The 22978-nt window shown below is 37.8% G+C and overlaps 1 protein-coding gene across 1 annotated transcript in view; it reads right to left on the reverse strand.

The window, feature by feature from the left end:
• The window catches only part of LOC128867904 (multiple C2 and transmembrane domain-containing protein), a 52518-nt gene that overhangs the window by 22164 nt on the left and 7376 nt on the right, over positions 1-22978 (reverse strand). The window contains exons 2-5 of the mRNA XM_054109508.1: positions 13608-14281; positions 9278-9386; positions 8942-9084; positions 6258-6449 (exon numbers count right to left, since the gene is read on the reverse strand). Coding sequence (XP_053965483.1) covers positions 6258-6449; positions 8942-9084; positions 9278-9386; positions 13608-14281 — 1118 coding nt within the window. The remainder of the gene's footprint in view (positions 1-6257; positions 6450-8941; positions 9085-9277; positions 9387-13607; positions 14282-22978) is intronic.

Raw genomic sequence — 22978 nt, forward strand, 5'->3', positions numbered from 1 at the left:
AAAATGTATGCGAAACGCATTTTCCCAGCTTTGAAACCCTTCCCAACTGAACCAGGTGCCTCTGAACTATTCCATGCGTTGAATTTAACCTCTAAGCTATCATATCGACTGTCAAATTGGGCTCAGCTTCCACAAGTTCGAGCAAGGCGTCTGAGTTAAAGACTTCAGGGCGACTAGAGCGCGGGGCATCCTCCACGTCGCAGTTATTACTTCAGAATTTTGAAAACCACTTTTGCGCAGTCCTTACACTCACGGTATCCTCACCGTGAACAGTGTTTATTTCTGCAGCAGCAGTTGTTGCATTTTTACCACTTTTATAAAAAAAATACAAAATATGCCTCTTATACGCGTTCGAAGATTCCATTTTATTTTTAACAACACGTGCTTCTATCCGCGATAAAAATCACTTGTTGAATGCACAATATATCAAAGAAAATATAAATAGTTCCGTTATATTGCGCGAATAATTTTTTGTATGCAAAAATCGTACAAAAGTGAAATTATGGGTAAAATACGCACGAACTACCGACCTGATACTAAAATTTCGTTTCATGTGAAATGGCTGCCAAAATCCATAAAAAATTGCATTGCCGTGAAATATTTGTGTAATGTCATATGTTTTTCTTAGCAAAGTAGTACTCCGTTCACGTCATGAAAACACCCCATAACATGACAGCAACATTTTTCACACCACTTTAAAAGGCACATGTCATTTAAACTTGAGGACAAGCTGGCAGCTCGTTTGTGAGTGAAGTGTCGGAGTTATGGTACTCCAAATGCATGACAGTTTTAAGCGAGAGGTCTTAGTGTAATTACATTTATTTTTATTTTTTTTTGTGTCAGTACATAAGTATTATAATTTATTTAAAAACAATTTTTTATCAAAACGAGCCATTTGTCTCAAGGGGCGATGGTTATAAATTTGCAACATTCCACGGCAAATAAAATACTTAGCCCCACATTGTTTCCCATCATTTTTAAAGAATATATAATAATAGAAGTGACTGTGAAATAAATTTGATATTATTTGAATGTACTTTTATTCAGAACAGAAATCACAAAATTATTAACATTTCAAATTCATTAAAGGTAGAAATACGCAAATCTTGTAAATATTTCATGATTATGTAATTGATCGAAGTTTGCTTAGCCGCATGCATTTAAAATTACAATAAAATGTCATACATGTTTAGATAAAAAATGTGCGTATATTGTGATTTTAATCTGCTGAACTTCCATTCCTATTTATAGTCTGAGAAATTCTATTTGAAAATGAGTCAATTAATTTGCGCAGTGTTTTTATGTCTTTTACTGTTAAATATTGGTGACCATATAACGGGTGATTTTTTAAGAGCTATAGGAAAGTTTTTCAAAAAAACACACGTAAAGATCAGAAAAATTCATGAAATTTTTATTTAAATCGATAGTACAGTCCATATGATTTAATGTTAGAAGAGTATTTCATGCAAATGTTGACCGCGACTGCGCTTCAAATCGCCCATCCGCTTAGTCCAATGTTGGCATACTCTTTCCAATGTTTCGGCCGGTATCTCATATATAAATGCTTTAATGTTGTCTTCCAATGCGTTAATTGAAGCAGGCTTGTCTGAATAGACATGAGCTTTAACATAGTCCCACAAAAAATAACCTAAAGACGTTATATCGCACGATCTGGGTGGCCAATTGACAGGTCCCGAACGTGAAATGGAATGTTCACCGAACTCGTCTCTCCACAAGTCCATTGTTACGCGTGCTGTGTGGCATGTGGCACCGTCTTGCTGAAACTACATGTCATGCAAGTCAAGCTCTTGCATTTTGGGTAAAAAAAAGTTGGATATCATTTCACGGTGGCGCTCACCATTTACAGTTACGTTACGATTCGCACCATCTTTGAAGAAGTACGGTCCAATGATACCTCCAGCCCATAAACCGCACCAAACTGTGACCTTTTCTGGAAACATTGGTAGATCTTGCAATTCTTCTGGCTGATCTTCACTCCCATATCGACAATTCTGCTTATTTACGTACCCATTGATCCAAAAATGAGCTTCGCCGCTGAACACAATTTTTCGATAAAAAAGTGGATCTTAAACTTTCTTAACAGAACACGCTTTTTTTTTATAAAACTCAATGATTTGCAAGCGTTGTTCGTTTGTAAGACGATTCATGGTTAAATTATAGACCAAACTGAAGATGTTTGACAATGAAACAAAACACGAAACGTGTGTCAGCTGTTTAAACCAACTGTTTAAAAAGATAATAGCTAAAAAATCACCCTTTAGTAACTTCAAAGAAAGAGAAATATAAAGTAATTGCGCTCATTTTTTTCTATTCTAAGCAACGGTATTTCAGAAAGAGTACTAAATTTTACAGAAAGGGCCTAGTAAGCTTTGTATTCCCTTTGCTACAACAAAATTGTATTAGAGATGGCGCTATTACTACTCGCGGGTATATACAGCTCGCGATAGATTATAGCACCTCAATTTTTCGACCAGCTCTTACTATTTTTGTGTGTATTTTTTTCTTTTGAAAATTCATTATTTTTTTAAAATGTATAGCTCATTGTACTGCAAAAACCAATATGATTGATTAGCACAAGTTTAAATTTTACTTTATATTAAAAATAGAATATAAAAATCCCATGAACTTTTCGTTCCAATTCCACGGTTTTTAATGAAAATTTCAAGCAACATTTTTGATGTGCATTCATATGTCATGGTTTTTCTTGAGACCAGCCAATGTTTCCAAATAGTTTTCTGTATAATCTTCATTGCCTGGGTAATAGAATATAATCTCATAAGTATTAAGGTTCAATTACAATATTTCGAAGATTTTGTCGGCTTTTGGAATCGCTGCTTTGCCATTGTATTCTACAGAATCCGGCACCAATTAAAAAGCCATACATTTAGTTTGGAAATTTACTTTCATTCAATTCAAAGAAAAAAACGTGTGAAAATAATACAAAATTAAGAATAAATGTACTTTCGTTACTTTTCGCAAGCTGCCCGTATTAGACTTGCAGGTATTTTGGCCCACTCGCGGGCAATGGCTTTTTTCAGCACCTCGAGACTGGTGAATCTTTTAGTTCGAACCTTGCTCTCCAAGGTGGCCAAAAGAGAAAAAGCCAGCGGACTCGTGTCTGGTGAATTTTAGAGCCATTTAGTGGACGTCTTGAAGTTCGGAATGTTGTTTCTCAGCTCTTTTTGGTTCACTTGAGCTTTGTGAGACGGTGCCGAGTCCCGTTGAAAAGTCCATGGTTTGCCACCGAAATGTTTGTCTGCCCACGGCTTCAAAGCAACCTCCAGATTACTTTCCCGATAATATGTTGCATTTACCTTGATGGCTGGCTCGATTAAAATGATTGGAGAGCGCCCATCTGCGGTTACAGCGGCCCAAACCATTACCTGTGTCGGGTGCTGCCCCTGGTGGCCAATCGATGACTCAAATTCTCGTATGAACGGTCGATCAAATAAACCCTACCATTTGGGAGCTTACGCACTGCTCAGTTTCAAAAGTGTTCTCGTCAGAAAACAAAATGTTCGGAAAGTAACCTCTTTCGGCCAAGCAAAGCAACTCCTTCGCTCTCTCAAGTCTGACTTGTTGCTGCTTTGGTGTGGGATCTTAAAGCTAGACTTTGAGATTATTTTTCAATATGCGAATATTTTCTGTCAGATATTCTTTTCTTTTCCAGTTTTTTCGCCATTTGATTGGCACTTCATCGGGGATTTCGCTGAAGTCGCGTCTGCACTTTTTGAACTATTTCATGCAACGTTGCAGTCTTTTGATGATCACCACCATGACGCAATGCTACCGGTATCTTTGTAACCAGTAATGGTGCGATAAACAAAAACTTTATTTACGTTAAGGTGCTCGAGCTTACGAACATTTGCTGGATGTTATTTGCCAGCCATATATAATGCAATCTCACTATTACGTTTGAAATCCATTACTCGTGTTTACTCTCTGCAAAATGTTTCCGCGCGCTTGTAAACAATACTCTGGACTCTCATTTAGACAACTAACAGACAGCTGAAGCACGGGCATTAGCTGCGCGAGCGGGCTGAAGTTGGTTACACTTTGAGTGCCGGACCTTGTATACTGTATTGGTTTCACAAAAGGCCAAAAGTTGTTTGGTCACCTATTCTGCCTTGTCATCTTAGTCATAATCACAGTGAAAAATGTATCAAATTTTATATTTGTTTATGTTAATTTTTGAAGCGGTATAGTACAGAAACACAAAACTTTCAAAACTCTTCGCATCGTGAGATGTGGCTCAACTATTAGCTTTTTATTTCACCTAATATAACAAATATATTTGTAGAATTAATTTTATTATTTTAGTGCATTACTTTATTGCATTGAGTATAAAAATGAGTTTTTTATCAAGTGAAGAAAATTATGATATTTCATCAAATAAAATTATTATCAAGAAAAATAGATAAATAAATGAATTGAAATTAAATAAAATTACATTTACAAGAGAAACAGTTTTTAATGGTATAATAAAATCTTTATAATCACACATTTGAGTGCTTGCTGCAATAGCAAACATACTTTAATGTAACAAATTGTTATTAGTCAAGCTTTTCCTAATGGACTCAGGGATTAGTAGCAGCAAAGATACGTGTGTTTTATTTGTATAGTTTTTATTATATTTATTTCACCGATAAGAGTGAACCCTGCTGGTTAGTAGGGCACTGTTTGTTGGCCAGGCAGCTAATCTATTAGGCATACCCCAGCCTCAAAGGATGGCCTCATATAGAGGGTTTCCCTCGAAACTGGACAGCTAACGAAAATAAAAAAGAAGGAAAAGTAAAGGAGCTGAACAGTTACAGTAGGAGTGTTGCCTTTTTTAATTTTTGCAAACATTTTATTGTACGCTTTATGACAGCAATGGACAGTATCAAGGATTGTTTAAGTACTCTTTTTTAGCTGCATGAAAACTATCGATGTCGGTAATTATGGTTTGACAGCTGAGAATGGCTGTGTTCTGTGTTCACATTTCTGTTCCGTAAGGTTTGGCAAGTCTACATAAATCGTTTAACGCCAGAAAAACGCTTCCAAGTTGTGGGAAAAAAGCAAATCTGCATCAAAAATTAATCATGAGCATATTTCGCGCGGGTCTAATATGTAAAAAAGTTTTGCAGGATTGGTATTGTCTCTGATTGAAATTCACACGACTTCACTTCAATTACTTTGCCATTCAAATTACCACAAAACTGCGGAAATATCTCTCGGAAACGTTAAATTTAATTCTGCCAAGAAGACTGGGCCAGTCGATAGTGCCAACAACAATATAAAGCATGAAATTATAAATTACGTATGCATTTTAAACCGAATAAATGTACGTTATAAAAATATATATAGATATTTAATGGCAGAGGGCCATAAGTTCACACTGAAGTTTTTGCAATATACAACTAAATAAAACATGGTCCCATAAGCAAAAATACGCAGAGTGCCTACTTATTAATTTTCTAGTGTCGGAAGCGTGAAATAATTTTCCCTAAATACATGACACCCTTGACAGCGTCAAATTCAATGACAAAGGAAACAACCAAATATCTACAAAAGCCTAAAGAAATTAATTTGTGTAAATAAAACCGCAATAAAAAATATGCTGACGTAAACTAAATTAATATTTTATGTTATAGTCGACCACCAAATCAATGAGAGGAGAAATATTAAAAATGTGATAAATCTAGACACACGCAATGCGAAGTATGCACACAAAAACACACCTGTATGTACACAACAACAACACACATAGGTACTTAAAAGTACATGAAAACACAGGAACTTCGAAAATACGCCCACAATTGCTTGAAAAGTCACTCCCGCACTTAACACCATTTTCTGAGCGACTTATTTTTTTACAGCTTTGTGAATTGCTCTCGCCAGTAGCATTTAAGTTTCTTCGCTGCTCAGCGAATTTTATTCTCACACGCATAATAAAAAAATACCAAAAACATCAAAAAAGTGATAAATCACTGTCTGAGGCGTCTCTCGCGGTTCGCGTCGCATTTCGCTTGCCTTCTTCCTGCTCACTTCGCTCACATATTCATTTTCACACCAATATAATTCCCACAGATTATACCTCACTTAGCTCAAATATAAAATTTTACTGACATTTCTTGTATTTTTTAATATTTGTTAGCTTATTTTTTATTTTTAATTTTTTTTTTCTTTTTTGGATTTTCCCACATGCTCTTTTGCTGCTCATAGGCAAGTCTAATACGAATTTAATTGCAACTCACCATTTCCTTATCCTCTTGACTACGTGGCCAAAGTGTTAGATTTACGAGTATTTCACCCATTTGACGCTCTGGGTGATTCGTATCATGTAATGGCAGGCAGAGATCTTCTGCTTTGCCCAATTCCAGTTGGGTTAAGTCGATTTGTGCGGAACCCATGAAATCATCCTGCAGGCCCCAATCGTAATCGAATACCTGCAGCGTTTTAGATTGAATAATTAATTGAATAGTTAAACATAAATACACATTGAATGGAATTGGAAAACTACTATGACATGACTTAGTGCTAGCGGTGATAAATTTGATATGATAATATTAATGATGAAATATGACTCTGGGATAAGTTGTGTTAGCATTTAATAAATTTATTTGATGATATTTAATTTGTCAGTGTATAGTCAACCGCTGTAGCTGAATGCGTTTGTGCGGGACTGGCATTTGGTAGTGCCCAGGCACAAGGCCCCGGTCATGAAACAGCAAATATTATAATAGAACAAGTTTTTTTTCCAATAGCAATAGCGAGTGTATTTCTGTCATGAAAACAGCTCCAGATAAAAACGATCTGCCGCTTGGAAACGGTATTAAACTGTATTCCCCTAAAATTGTCGAACTACATACAGTAAGACGTACACTACATACTGCAGAAGGAGCTTGGTCAAACACCCATCAAAAGATGTAAGCGCCAATTACATATATGCATAGGGCGTCCGTTGGCAGAATTAGGTTTAATCAGAATTAAGCTAAATTAAAAAAAAAAATACTAATATAATTTATTAAAAAATGATTAAAAAACTAATTATTTAATAACTAAAGGGATTTCCAATAAGAGGTGTTAGTTTGATATTCAAAGAAAAATGTTATTTTTTAATATAACTCATCGGATGTTTATTTCATTATAAAGAGAAAGGTATGCCATTAATAGTGGAAAATAACATCAGGCAAACGACCACCACGACTACGTTAACAGGACCAATATCCTTTGCATGAAATTTTCCTTAACCGAATTGCAAAGTAGCTGCCCTATGCCCTCGATAGCCCCACGAATTCCATCTTTGAGGTCTTCAATCGACCCTGGGCTGTTGGCGTAGGCCTTCTCTTGCACGTGACCTCAAAGAAAAAAGTCACAAGCTGTTAAATTACAAGATTTCGGTGGTCAATTGTGATCACCTCTTCGAGAGATAACACGGTCCGGAAACTTTTCCCGTAAAAGATCAATGGTTTCGTTGCTTGTGTGGCACGTAGCGCCGTCTTCTTGAAAATAAACGTTGTCCAGATCAATACCATCTCGATAGCGCAATCCATTGACCTACATATAACACCTGTTATTGGAAAACCTTTTATTACAAAAAAAAAAAACAAGTGTGGATTTTTTTCTAATTATTTCTTCTAAATGTTGACCATTACGTCGGCATTACTCTTGGAATATGGCCTCTGTACTCCGTACCACTTATTGGACAAGTGATGTCGGGATGCCATTTACCTCGCGAACGATAACTTCTTTTAGCGTTGTATTGGACGCTGGGTTTGTTTCAGAGACTTTACTTTAGAGTTACCTCCAGAGAAAAAAGTCCATAGCAGTAAGATCGGGCGACCTGGATGACCATGATATGTCACCGAAAGGGTTTAGCAGTCTGTTAGGGAAGAGATCACGCAGTATCGTCAAGTTCTCTACCCGTGTGCGGCGTGGCGCCATCTTAATGAAGCGGAAGGAAGGTTGTTCTCTCATTATGGGCAGAAAATAATCGTTTAGCGTGCGCCCATAAAAGACCCCGTCCACAGAAATTGCTTGCGCTGAACTATTAAATAAAAAAATTATAGTTCAATCATTCCACAGCTGGGCAATGCATACCAACCGTAACTTTGGGGCGGGGTTTTAATAGTGGATTCTGTCCTTCAGCTGACCAATAACGGAAATTTTACTTGTTAACACTAACATTTTTGGTAAATGAAAATGGACTTCATCACACCCTTTATGGGGGTTAAAAAATGGCCGGAGCGTTAGGAGAAGTGTATTTTTCTAAAAGGGGACTACAAATTTTTGTGTGAAAAACTGGTGTCTTCATTTCTAACACGGGTAGTTATTGAACCCTCCTGGTGCATGCTTGCTATAAATGTAGACTACGCTATCTACAAAAGTTTACAATCTCGAGCACATAAAGCATAAATGAGACTCCCTGTCCTCATTTTATCCCTAACGATAGCCAAACTAGCGAAGTAATGGTTTGAAGGTTTCTAAGAAGTAAGAGCTTTGGGGGGCTTTCTTTAATTTGTACATTAATAAAATGTATACGAAATATCGGGCGGCGTCAATTCTGCAAAAATATTTCGTGTTGTAATATATCGAACACAACCTCACCTAGCGGTTTTCAGAAACATTTGTTTTTAAATAGGTAAGACAATCTATGAATATGAACCATATTCTGATTTTTCTAAAAGTTTCTCTATACTTGCGCGCGCTACCTGAATGGTCCAATGAAACTCATAAATCGTTTCAGATGTGGCCACAAAAGCTTATGAAAATGTCAGCGCCATCGGATGAAAGCTTTCGGAGTCTATAAACCATAAATTTTCATGTTTATTTATTGGTATGCAAATTTGACAACTTTTCCAATAATAATAATCGTTTTCCCTATTATTAACCTTAAATATCTGGGCGTGTTTTCAAATATGTAGAATGCATTACTCACCTTTATATTGATTGGCAGAAAAGGGTCTTCGATGGGCACAATGAACACTTCATCCCATACCGGATTCAGGTCCCGATGAATGGTACGTGATTTATGCAGGAGGCGACCGCCAACTTTGAACTTAACATAAGGATCACTTAGACCTACATAAATGGTTGAACGTAAAAAAAGAAAGAGAAAAAAGAGAATAATTAGTTTTGTGGTTGGACAAAGCGGTGAGTTAAAGTGCTTACAGAAATAATTATTGAATTAAATTAGATGGCGATGGATGAATATTTGTTGGCGTTTGTATGCAAGTAGATGTGTATGTATGTATTGCACTTGCGTATTACTCACCATTTTTGTCCATGGCCATCAAGTCGCTGCCGCTCTTCAGATGAACGCGTAACTGAAAAAAGACGTACTGTCGTAATTGTGCTTCCTTTTTGCGGCGCAACTCTTCCGCCTGGCGAATAAGAACGTTAGTATTGTATGTTTGGAATTAGTAAGAAGACGGTGGCAATAGTTGTGAGAGAAATTAGTTTAGCTAAATCAGTGACAATCAGTCGGAAAGAAAGTGGAAATAATGCGCGTAACGGAGAAATGCAAAGCAGATTAAATTTGAGTTAGCGCCAGCAATGCAGATGCAGAATAATTAAGAATGGCAGGATGAAAGAGGAGAGGAGCCAGCATGAGAAAGATGATAGCGGTTGTTAGCGGATGTAGTTTGAAAATATGGTGTGTTATTGTGTGATAAGGGAAGAAGAAAAATTTTAAATGTAGTTACAATCAAGTGATATTAAAATTTGCAAATTTGGAAGAGGAAGCTCAAAGCATTTGTTACAGCTTTTATAATTTTTTATTGTAAGTGCGATGGATTCGATTAAATTAAGAAATTGAATAAAAATCAAATAAACAAATTTTAAAATGGAGTAAAAGGTTGAAAATATTTTTTTCTAGATTCATGAAAATAGCCTTGATAAGTTTAGATTTAAAAAATTTTATTATAGTGATAAGCAATATTTGAAGTTTGATATGAAATTCGTGAATTGTAGTATTGAGTGATCGAAGAATTTTGATTATATCCGTAAATGTTTCTGAGAATTTGTAGGCATACGCTTACAAGATTATAAGGGGTTAGAAGTAGTCAGAAATTTCCAAAAATTGAATTTTTTTAAGTATAATATCTTCAAAATATTGAATGAAAATTTGAAGTGAATCCAACTAACACTTTTCGAGTTACTCAACAATTAACAAAAGGCGCTAGGGCGCTCCGGAATCGATAGCGAAACTTTAAATGCGTTTCTCTCAAAACTATGTTTTTTGAAGTGGTGATCACTGTAACTTAAAAACCACTTGGTAGATTTCAATAAAATTGATACTGCTTTTGAAAAACATAAAAAACTCGTGTCTGATCGAAGAATTTTTTTTCAAAAATTTCGATTTTTTTTTTAATTAATTGCCGTTTTTTTTCTCGAAAATCTGAAAAATATTGGCACAATACAGGCACAAGATTATCTGTTAATTAAAAAGAATCTCTCCAATAATAAAACTAGTAATCTCCAAGAATTTGTGATGATCACCGCAGGAAACTTCTGGAGAAACGAGCTCCACACAAACGGCGATAACTTTTACAATTATTATTATTATTTTTTTTTAATTTGGTTTAAGTCAAGTTAAAACATGATCTATTAATGCTATGTTTTTTTTTTTTGTAAAATAAAGCAATTGACTAGCAAACAAAAATTATTAAAAATCATCATTCTTTCGGGCATCTGATTACCTCTAGCCCCTTGACCCATAGGAAACAAATGGGGTAAAAGTAACTAAGAATTAAAGTTCAAAACACCCAAATAATTCGAATAAAAGAAGTAAAAAAATTTGAAAAAAAATTGTATAATTTTCAGATTTTTGCGATGTTGAAAATTGTTGCTACATCCGCGTTACCAACTTGTTTAATGGTTGTTTGCAATAAGACTATACCCAATCTGTGCGGTTTAGGAACCTTATTAGGTTGTTGAAGTCTAAGCCAGATAGTTGCTCGAGACTTTCGAACAGCGGTTGACCGAGGGTTAACATTCTGTCCTTCCATAGAGCAGGGCATTCACAGTGGAAATGGAAGATTGTTTCCTTTTTCTCCGGTTGTTTACAACTGTGACAGTATGTATTATGATGGATACCCATTTTGGCGGCTTGTTCTCCGATAGACCAGAAGCCAGTTATGACTGCCGGTAGTCTACAGGCTTTCCGTCGTTTCATGCTTATTAATGTCAACGATTGCTTGAGGTTATTGGTAGGTCATAGCGTTCTACTAATTTTGCATTTCGTCTGGTCTTTCCATCTACAATCCGCGATTCGAAGGTATTTTAGGGAAATTGTACTCTTGACTGCATCTAATGGTGTGAATACCGATTCTGCAAGAGCTTTACTCATGGCAGATCCCCCTCTTGCCAGTTCATCTGCTTTTTCGTTACCTTCCATGTTCCGATGTCTCGGCACCCAGATTAAGGTGACTTTATTGTTTACACTCAAGGTGGTGAGGCTATTCCTACTTTGTTCCGCCACTTTAGAGGTTGTTGTAGCCGAACCCAGTGCCTGGATTGCAGCTTGGCTATCCCAAAGAATAGCGATATTGCCCTTAAAAGAGAAATCTGCGATTAGTAGCATACAAGCTTCCCCAACTGCCCGTACTTCCGCCTGGAGGACACTGCTGGTATTATGGAGGCGCACAGATCTGTCAATTTTAAGCCTGTGAGAATATATACCAGCTCCAACACCACAGTCTATTTTACTGACATCTGTCTGGACTGTAGTGCCGAAGTTGTTTAGAGAGAATCCCTTATTCTATTCTTCCTTAGATGGGAAGAGAGTGGCAAATTCCTATTGAATGGTAGCGTCGGGACGATGTAGTCAGTCTTCACCGAGGTTAATTGAGTTTGCGCAAGACTGGCATGACCATAAGTTTTTGAAGTGAAACTTCTTTAGGCGCGTCGGGGGCCCCAAGGCAGATTGAAAATAGGCGAGTGAAACGGTAAGTTCGGAGCGTTACCGAAATCCGTCAAATGGGCGAGGCCAAGGAGCAGCTGCTCCTTCCCACTCTCGCCTATTCGCTCTCTCGCATCGCAAGCGCTGAACGATGTGAGGGAGCCACCGAGACACGCCGTCTCTCCCCTTCTCTCTCGAATGCCTTTCTTTCTCTCCCGTTTGCTCTATAGCAAACTACCCACGCCGTGCATCAGCCGTTCAGTAAGTGTGAAGCGAGGTTAGCATATTGCGTTGACCTGTGATTCGCACTGAACGAAGCGATATTCTTAAATTCAGTGTGTGTTGGTGAACAATTAAGTTACGGGCAAAATGAGTCAGAGTGAGACTGATGTGACGCAAACTTGCGCATCAGATGCGACTCATCAACAGATAGTTGTCTCCAATATGCCTGATGAAATACATGGCAATCCAAGGTAAATATATATTAAGTAAATATATCAAATAAATATATCAAAAAATATATCACATAAATGTACTATGAAATGCATCACGAATGAGGGATTTTGAATACAGAACCTCGTTAACGTGTGGGTTTGAATAGAAAATTCACTAAACTCGTAATTAATACACAGCCCCGGTAAATTGGTTTATCGCGTTCTTTCTGTTGGGCTCCCATGCATGGAACAACCAACTTAGAAGTTTCACTTCTACCGTGCGTGAGTCTGACAGACCCTAGATTTTTTTCTTTCCAGCGACCCGCTTCATTTAACCTAAATGATAAATTACACTTTGCATACAAAATTTCTTTTTAGTTTTTTTGCAAACATTTTTTTGAAAAAAAACGAATTCTTCTAAGTTTTGTTTTATTTAACTTAATTTTCTGTGCTCAGTAATCCCAGTAAAGTTTCATAGTGGGTTTTTTTTTACATTTTGAGTTACAGACATAGGATTAAGTACGTACAGTGAACCAGTGACAAATCAACGCAAAATACTGCTCTAGTGAAGCGTTAGGTATACGTCCGTTTGCGAGCCGATCGAGGCATCGTTACAACTGATGTATACATATACATACACGGTATTTTTCGCTGATTCGTTGTACGTATTCGAAAATAACTCGAAGAGTTATAGAAATCTCACTATGAAACTTTTATGGATTACTGAGATAAATCTCAAATAATGATGGGAAAAATGGGAGAAAAACTGAGGGGAAAGTTTTTCAAAAATTAAAACAAAAAAGTGGTTGCTATCTTCTTATACCCATAATATTAGGGGAAAAAACGATAAATAAAAAAAAATAAAATTATAAATAAAAAATATGTACATAAAATTTTAAATAAAAAAATTAATTATATAAAAAAATTTTTTTTAAAAATTTTAATACATTTAATTTCACAAAAAGAAAAATTTTTAAATAACAGAGGTTATTTCACTCTAAGAAACTGCATCCCAAAATTTAAACATGGAATAAATCTAAGTCATACATTTTTTTTTTTAATTCTTTCACTTAACATTTTATTCTACACTACCTACAAGTAAACCAATTTTCAGAAAAATTTACTGCAATTTTCAAAATACTTGCATCCCTTCACGTTGAATTGCTCTATTGTGGAACAGTAACTTAAATGCATGCAGCAGTGCTTTCTTTAAGTGAATATTTTGACTGCCACTAACTTTCCCTTCTTTCCTCATTTTCCATACTCACCTTCAGCGCTTCTATTGGATTCGGTGCTACATAATCCTCCATTGTGGCACTTCCACCACCAACACCATTGCCACCAGCAGCACTTCCATTGCCGCTACCATTCTCAGGATGCTCCTCGATACGTCCCTCCATGGAGCCACCAAAGCGATGTACCATTTGTGCCATTCTCGCCGAAGCGCTAAAATCTTTCGCCAATGGTGAACCACCTATCGTCGTGGCACGATGTCGTGGACTTTGCGTAACCGAACTGCTCTCGGAACTATAATCAGCTGCATAGTCGGTGCTCTCTTCAAGAAAATCACTGGGCGATTTACGACCACTACGATCCTTACTCTTTGCGCGATTCCAACGATGTTTCAGCGTATTGAAAAAGCCATGCGTCTTATGGAAGACACCACCACTACTGCTGTGGCCCGATCCCGAACCGCCACCACTGTGCGCTGTGGCGGCGCTTTTGGCACGTTTCGGCGATGTGCGTGGCGAATCACGTTCACCGTGGCAGTCGTGTCCATTCAATTCCGTTGCGGATTTACTCAGATGACGGCCTAGCCGTTGTGTGAGCTGCGGTGAACCATGCGGTGTGGCACCCTGTGATATTTGACCACCGTTATTCGTGTAGGTTTGGCTGTATTGACCGCTCCCGGTTGGTAAGTCTTCGCTGTAATGGATACGCGCTAAAAGTATATGAAAAAGAGGGGGAAAACACATGTGTGTATATAATAAATAGATAAATGGCTTTACGATGAAGGTATTTGAAGGTGCTGAATTATTTCGTAACAGACCTGAAGCGTTTGCGGGAAAAACAATAAATTGGAAAGGGCAAAATTGTTTGCCTACACATAACCGAATACGTATTTGACCTCTAATGACAAATCCCCGAGGGAACTTCGGCTACGAATATGCTTCTCACAAGAACCATCAGCCAGCTGTTCGGAGGCGACATTAAATAAGCAAAAAAGATGATAGAAAAACACTGTATAGTATTTTTGATTGCTTGTTTTTGTTTTTCTCTGTTTTATCATTTATACTTTTCGAAATTATGTCTCAAGCCTTTTTCACTCAATACAGGCTCAGTTCACACAAAAAGCAACCAATGTAAATGATTTACTTGCTTGTTATCTCAAATAGAGTCGAGCCCCAGACCAGTTTCGGTTTTTTTGCTTTCTCCACTCATAAATTATACTCCGTTCTGTGGTAAATTTCGTTTGTTAACGATGGAGTGGGGAGCTAAGGAAAATCGCATGGCAGTGATTGCATTGCAAAAGTGTGGTAAAAATGCAAGTGAGATTTGCAAATTGCTGAAAAAAACTTAATATTTCCTGAATGTTTGTTTACCGCACGATCTATCGTTTTTCCCAAACGTCTGAAGTGACAGACAGAGAAAGAAGTGGTCGTCCTCGTGTGGTCCGAACCAGTACAGCCATAAAAGCCGTTCGAGAAAGAATTCGTAGAAATCGTCTCAGAAGGCAGAAAATCATATCCAGGCAAATGAATGTAGCAACCAGATCCATGTCAAGACTAATTAGAGATTACCTCTACATGAAAGCCTTCCGTCGCTCAACTGGGTCATCTTTTGACAAAGCGCTTGAAGAAAATTAGACTCGACAGATGCAAGCAGATTCTTCGGTGGCACGCGGTCAACGGCCATGAAAATATTGTTTTTACGGATGAGAAGAAAATTTTCACTTTTCAAAAAGTTTTTAATATGCAAAATGACAAAATCTATATAAAAAATATTGTTCCAAAGGTGCAGCGTGGCCACCATCCAGCCTCCGTAATGGTTTGGTGGGGAGTGCCTTGTAAAGGCGTTACATCGCTTCATTTTTGTGAAAAAGGAGTTAAGATCGGGGCAAAAGTGTACCAGAGGATGTCTTAGCAGGCGTGGTGCAGCATTTGAGCAGTTCTCTCTTCAATGGAGAGCGTTGGATCTTCCAGCAAGATTTGGTTCCAGCTCATAAAGCAAAAACCATCCAGCAGTAGCTAAAGGCAATATTCCTGGGTTGATAGCCGCTGAAGATTGGCCCAGATCTGAATCCATTACACTACAGTTTGTGATCAGAATTAGAGAGCATGCCCTGTCGAAACCCTCACAAAAATTTGGGAGAGTTTCAAATAATCTTTGGTTCGAGCAGTGACGTAAATATCTATGGAAACCGGGCGTGCTGCAATAGCGGAATGGCTTAATCGTTTGAAGGCTTGGGTAAATGCAAATGGACACCATTTCAAACGAAAGTTTAAACTTTTTTTTTTAAATATTTACATTATTAAGTAAAACTGACTTCATTAAAAAAAAGTATTATTATTTCAGATCTATAACGGACTTAACTTGTAACAGAACTAACATGTAAACGAAATTTCAAATATCTGCACTGATAGGTTAGGTTAGGTTGGTATGGTTGCCCAAGGAATGAGCACACTTGGACGAAGAAAATTCGTCCTTTGTGATACCATTATGAAGGAGGTGAGGTGAAAGAGAAAGCAGAGATAAGAGCGTCAACTTGTCCCACAATATGCGTTGCCAACATGTTTTTTTGTTTTAATACCGTATGTTTTTAAAACACAGCATACCTTTAGGCTGAGTGCTGAGCCTATAAGCTTCGGTATACAGCTATTCGCTATTAAGAAAAGGTTATTCAATCATATTATTGAGCTCATCGTGGTATATTCGTAGAGTGATGTCAGTGAATCCAACAGTAGTTAAGAATTGTTGAATATTGTAAAACTTGATGGCAACCTTATTCCAATATATTTTCGAATTAATACTATTTTAAAATCCATATTCCTGATACTTGTATGTTGATAAATATTTCCTGGTATCCTATGCAAAACAGCTTCCGATATCCAATCCAACGACGAAAATGTTTGAGCAGAATTCTGCATCAGAACGAAAACATTTTTTTTCAATCATAAGCAAGATTATCGTTTATTCTCGTTTCGGTAAGCCAGAGTCGAACTTCACCTGCTTTCACGTTTTAAATACTGTATTGATCAGATAGTCTATTGTTTGGATAGGCCCATTTCCCATCAAACCAGGTAAATCCGGAATGTTGAACTTAAAAACAAAACTATTGGATATTTTCTCAAAAATAATTTTATTTGCACTTAACTTTGTATAATGTGAGTGCACATATCATAGTTGAAAATTATTCAATCTAACCTCCATCTCGTGCAATTACCTGCTCCAGCCGGGACCTGAAGCGCCCACATGCGCGAGCTACCTCCTCTTTGTTCTTTGTGGTCATCACTTCCACGATGGTTGTCTTCAGAGCGTCCTTAGTGTAATGAGGCTTCGCGCTAGCTTTTGCTTCAACTGTGCCCCACACGTAATAATCAAGAGGATTGCAGTCTGGGCTTGAAGGTGGCCAAAAATCTAGTGACCAGTGTAGGGTAGGTTGTTCTGGAGCCAAGTCTGAGTCTTCTTTGTCTTGTGAGCAGGTGCGGAGTCCTGCTGAAACACATATTCTCTTCCAGCAGCCACGCGGTCCATCCAGGGTTGCGTTTTTTTGCAGCCAAACCACTCAATTATCTCTTTAGGGCTTTTTCCGGCGCGAAGTGACTCTAGTATCGCAGCTCTTCTGACCTGCTCTAGACTCATCGTTTCACTAGCACTTACTCCGGCACTCCAATGTCAATCAGGAAAAAATACACTAAAAATATGTCCCTTTATCAGCGGTTTTAGACTTAACACTACTGTTCCAGAGCTTTCGAAATGTTTTCCGGATTTACCTCGACGGCCCTGTATGTTAGCAAAAAATATGTATCTCACTCCATTTTGCAGTTTGGAAATTTCTTCGCAAGAGAAACGAAATCACAAACACGCACTCCATTTTTATTATGAAAATATGAAGCTATGTAATAGGACTATGAATAAGTTCGTGCGGTTTTTTCGAAATTTGAAACTTTATTGACGTAAAATGGTTACAAATTTAATATTCAAAATATTGTCCATCGCTTACTACTACTTTTTCCCATCTTTCTGGCAATTCACGGATTCCCTTTGTGAAAAATTCGGTCGGTTTTGCCGCAATCCACGAATCGATCCATTTTTTGACTTCATCGTAATTACGGAAGTGCTGGTCAGCCAGGCCATGTTGCATCGATCGGAAGAGATAGTAATCGGATGGCGCAAGGTCTGGACTATACGGCGGGTGGGGTAGGACATCCCATTTGAGCGTTTCTAAGTATGTTTTGACCACTTGTGCAACATGTGGCCGAGCATTGTCATGTTGCAAAATAACTTTGTCGTGTCTATCGGCGTATTGCGGCCGTTTTTCTCGCAGTGCTCGGCTCAAACGCATCAATTGTCGTCGGTAGACATCCCCCGTAATCGTTTCATTCGGTTTCAGTAGCTCATAATACACAACACCCAGCTGGTCCCACCAGATACACAGCATAACCTTCAGGCCATGAATATTCTGCGCCGACGTCGATGTTGAAGCATGGCCAGGGTATCCATACGTTGCCCGACGTTTTGGATTGTCGTAATGGACCCACTTTTCATCGCCAGTCACAATTCGATGCAAAAAACCCTTTCTTTTGTGCCGTTGAAGCAGTTGTTCGCATGCCATAAAACGGCGTTCAACGTCTCTTGGCTTCAATTCATACGGCACCCAATGGCCTACCTTTCGGATCAATCCCATGGCTTTTAAACGTTTGGAAATGGTTGATTGATCAACTCCCAAAGTTTTTGCAACCTCTTCTTGCGTTTGAGCCGGATCTTGATCGAGCAATTCCTCCAATTCGGTATCCATGAGCTTTGGCGGCGCACCCTCGCGTTCTTCGTCTTCCAAGCCAAAATCACCACTTTTAAAGCGTGCAAACCACTTCTGGCACGTTCGCTCAGATAGAGCATGCTCACCATAAACTTCCACCAAGATACGATGACTTTCGGCTGCTTTTTTCTTCATATTAAAATAATGAAGAAGAATTCCCCGCAAAAACACATTATTTGGCACGAAATTCGACATTTTCAAGTGTGGTAAAAATATTGTTGTTTACGCTTCAAATAAAAAACTTATACTGACGTTTGTGCCTTACGACAGTAGCTCTCCAATGAATGTTTGGAAATGTGGATCGATGGAATAATAATCAAGTTACGCCATCTGTTGTAAAACCGCACGAACTTATTCATAGTTTTATTTAGTATTATATCTACAAATTATCCTCTTTTGCTGCAAGCTTGTTTCTTTGGCGGCATTTCAATGCCTATTCAATCAAGTGCTTTTGTTACTCGAGTGCCCTTATACTTAAATACGGATAAACCTGTACTTGGAAGCCTGCAATGGCACTACATTTTTGTCTTGCAAGAATGTGCTTTTGTTCGAACTACTGCATATGTACCAGTCCCATTTGGTGCCTAACCAAAATGCAAAACAATTGCTTGCACAAGAAAAAAAAAGAAAATAACCAAGAACGCTCTCACATTGACGTGGCTCTGGCTTTTGTGAGAGAAACATATGCAACCTTCTCATCCATTTCGCCTACGCCTTGTAAAGCATTTGTTTTGTGCTTGAATGGCAAGGTAGCCTATTGGTTATAATTGTGTAGGTGTACATATACAAGACCACATACAAGTATGTAAATACAGTTTCGGACACTCTAATCTGGACAAGTGCGTTGCAGTCAAACATACTAATTCTGAACCAGCTTAGTAACAACTTTCTTTGCAGCTGAAGATATTGGTTTTTTTTTGTATACTTTTCAATGGCAGCCTTGGTATCAGCATTACATTGGACATTTTGCAAACTTGCACTGGTCACGCTAGAACTAGTAGAATTTCTTCCATCAAATGCCAGCTCATAAACTAGAAGTGGTTAAAGCAGTTTGATAATAAAAGTTACCGTTACATTTCTTCAACTCTTGACTGCCCTATTGCTATTATTTTTGTAACAACTCGCGTTATTACGTTTTATTAACTTTGACTTGCGGAGGACGTTTGTTTTGGAAATTCGGGTTATAAATGTTGAATGAAATACTTGCAAGAATGAAAGGCCAACCGATCAATGTTTACATTTTGACAATTTATTAGCGATTGCTTTCAAAGTATAAAGAATATTGCTATTGTAAACACATGCTACCCTTCTATGACAGCGAAGTATGGCAACTATAAACGGTTGCCATCATATTTTAAAATCGTCAACGGCAGTGAAGGAACGAACGACGAACTCGACGGTCACTAACGCATCTACATACATATTTAACGTTAGTTTATTTTTGTGTATATATTTTTTTACGACTAAAGTATAATTTGAAAGTGAGTTTATTTTTGTTTCGACGTATCGTTGCCATATTTACATAAGTAGAAAAGTACTAAGTGCAAAATTCGAAAAAAGATTAAAGGGTGATCAGATTGGAGGTACTTTTTTCAGTAGCGTTTTTTTGACAGATCACGCGTAACTACTGTCAAACTAAATACATCATGTTTTTCAGTATTCATTGATATGTCATCATGCAAAGACTTACGCCTCAACAACTTTTACAAATCGTGTCATTGTATTACGAAAATCGACGCTCTGCGAAAAGTGTTCATCGCGCGCTCAGGTCAACTTATGGTGTATGCTAACCGTCTTAACGAGCACAGTATTCGGCAAATCATCGAAAAAATTTAAGAGAATAATTTTATATTATTGAATGATATTCGACCGATTAGACTACGTACAGCCCGGAGAGGAGAGAATATTGCGGCTGTAAATGGGAGTTTTGCCGAAGATCCGGAAGAATCGATTCGGCGCTTATCTCAACAGCTCACCCTATCTTATGGCACTACTTGGGCGTTTTTACGCAAAGATCTGGATTTGAAAGCGTATAAAATAAAGCCACTCCAAGATTTGACATCGGCCGATCTTCCAAAGCGTCATAATTTTCAAAATTGGGCTCTTCAAAAACTCACCGAAGATCCGCATTTTAGGACCCGAACTTTGTTCAGCGCTGAGACCCATTTTTGGCTTAAAGGATACATCAATAAGCGAAATAGCCGCATTTGGGCTGAACAGCAACCCGAAGCCAAGAACAGCCATTGAAAACAACCGTTTCGTGCAGCCTATGGGCCGGGAAATCATCGGTGTTTCTTTGATCCTATCTAAATGCATGTTTGACCTCGTATTCACTGCTATAACTTTAGTCAACCTATCAGTGATGGGTACTCGACAGCGTGGATCTTTCGACAATCTTCTTTTTTGCAATTAGCCTGGTTCGATTGTTGTATGCACTGGACGACATACGTCAATGCTAAACTTGTTCATAAGTTGCAGTATTTGCTGTTTTTTTGGAGAATTGATACTGCTCCAATTGGACCTTCTCGCTCAATTTCCATGCTCAAGAATTTATTTCTGGGACCTTTGTCAACTATCTGAAAAGTAGTATAAATTTTTTGCATGGAGAAAAAAAGAATGCCTTTCAGTACCTCCTCAAGTCTGGCGTTTGAAACTCTGCTTGCCTGCTTTAGGTCATACAATGCAATTTTTAGTTCTAACACACAATTGTTGTCATGCTCAAATATCTCAGATTGACTCATATAGATGCCATCTTCGAGTTTCCCGTTCAGGTACCCCATCGACACGTCGAGTTGAAAGGGTAACTCGTATTCTGCCGCTACAGCCAACACCATTTTTATTGTAGCATATCTCAATACAGGTGAGAAAATTTCGTTGTAGTTAACGCTGTAAATTGGCTGCAACATTTTGCCACCAATCTTGCTTTGTCATCATTAGAATTTGTTTTCACTGCAACATATCTTTTTCTTCATGCACGATATACAAACAATATAATTATAATTGGGTGTGGCATCAATTGCATTCATAAGATTTCTATTTGAAAGTTCACTTATGGTAGACTCTGAAAATGAATATGGGCATATCTGTTATGCCACTTTATTTTATTATGAGCACGCGATAAATTACACTAATGTATAGTTTCTTTTATTACGTTTGCATTATTTCATTTAAGGGCTTTTGAAAATAATATAATTATCATCCTTCTCTAACCTTGCACCACTACACAACTATAAGCAAATGCTGCCCGAAAACCTTTTTCATCAATTTTCGGAATTCAAACAAAATTCATATGCAAATCTGGTTCGTATAAACAGTTCGTTAACTTGAAGTTCTATTTACCTTGCCGATTTAATCATAACATCGCCAATACCCTTCGCTTTGCATAATATTTTCCCACTCCCAACTCAATATTTTCACTATGTGCTTTTATTCTGACGAATATGTTTCTGTCAATACACATTGACAACGTCGCGCAGCAGCCAGCGCACAAGAATTGCACTGCTGCCGTTCTCCTACTGCGTAAACTGTATGCGACGTCTACTTTCCTTTTCCTTCTTTGCCCTTCATAGTCAAAGCACTTGAAGTATCGCTTTCCCCTACTTTTACCGTTTTCTTTTGCTGTTACCGTGTGATTTGTTCTTTTCGTAGTTTTTATTCTAATTTTCTCGAAACGCGAATGCTTATGGATTGCGAAACGCGAATGCTTATGGATATGCTAGATTTTTTTTTATCTTTGAGCACCTGCCATATTTGTGAAGCTGTGATTCAGGGTCGTTGCCTCTACACACCAATTATTTTTCCGATTTCTTTATTATTTTTTTTTTACTAACCAATCCACCGTTTTGCTGCTGTTTCTTCCGGCTCACCCGACTCCACCGACCATAAATCTTGCAGGCTGCGTATTTGTAAAAAACAAGTGTCGTAGTTGTTCGCATCAAGATTTTCAATATTTAAATACAACTGCGTTAGTTTAGTTCACTATCTTTCCACAAAGTTACTGCACAACCAAGCGCTGGCCTGGGCCAATAACCTGTTGAATGAATACCCGCAAGAATTAAAAGCCAGACTATCAATGTTTACAGTTGGCAAATTATTAGCTATTGATTTCAAAGTATAAAGAGTATTAACATAATTAAAACAGGGAAATCTTCTCGCTATACCAGAAGCAGGCGCGTAGACAGATGGACTAACCCGGATACCTGCAAAATAACTGAACAAACGTGGCCCAATTTCAACAAATCCTGAGCTGACGAGATGTTAAGAAAACCACGAGAAGACATTTTCAGAATTACGTGAACAATAACCGGCCACTGTTCTTTGGGAGATCATGCCAAGAAAATGAGGTGGCCGTACAATATAGAATCTGAAATGAAGAAGAATCTAAAGAAACAGTCTTTCATTATCAGTGTGAGGCTTTACGGCATAGAATGCTGGGGGCATCCTCAATGGTTAATTTGAAAGAATTGCAAAAAAGTGAATAGACGGCATAGGCAGATTCATAGTCAAATCAAGATGGGTCAACTAATAAAAATCACTGGTTCTATAAGTGGTGCCTCAAAATGACATTTTTATGATAATTGGCTCTGGGCTGTTTCAATC

This window comes from Anastrepha ludens, chromosome 6 (assembly GCF_028408465.1).
Source record: "Anastrepha ludens isolate Willacy chromosome 6, idAnaLude1.1, whole genome shotgun sequence".
NCBI classification, from domain to species: domain Eukaryota; kingdom Metazoa; phylum Arthropoda; class Insecta; order Diptera; family Tephritidae; genus Anastrepha; species Anastrepha ludens.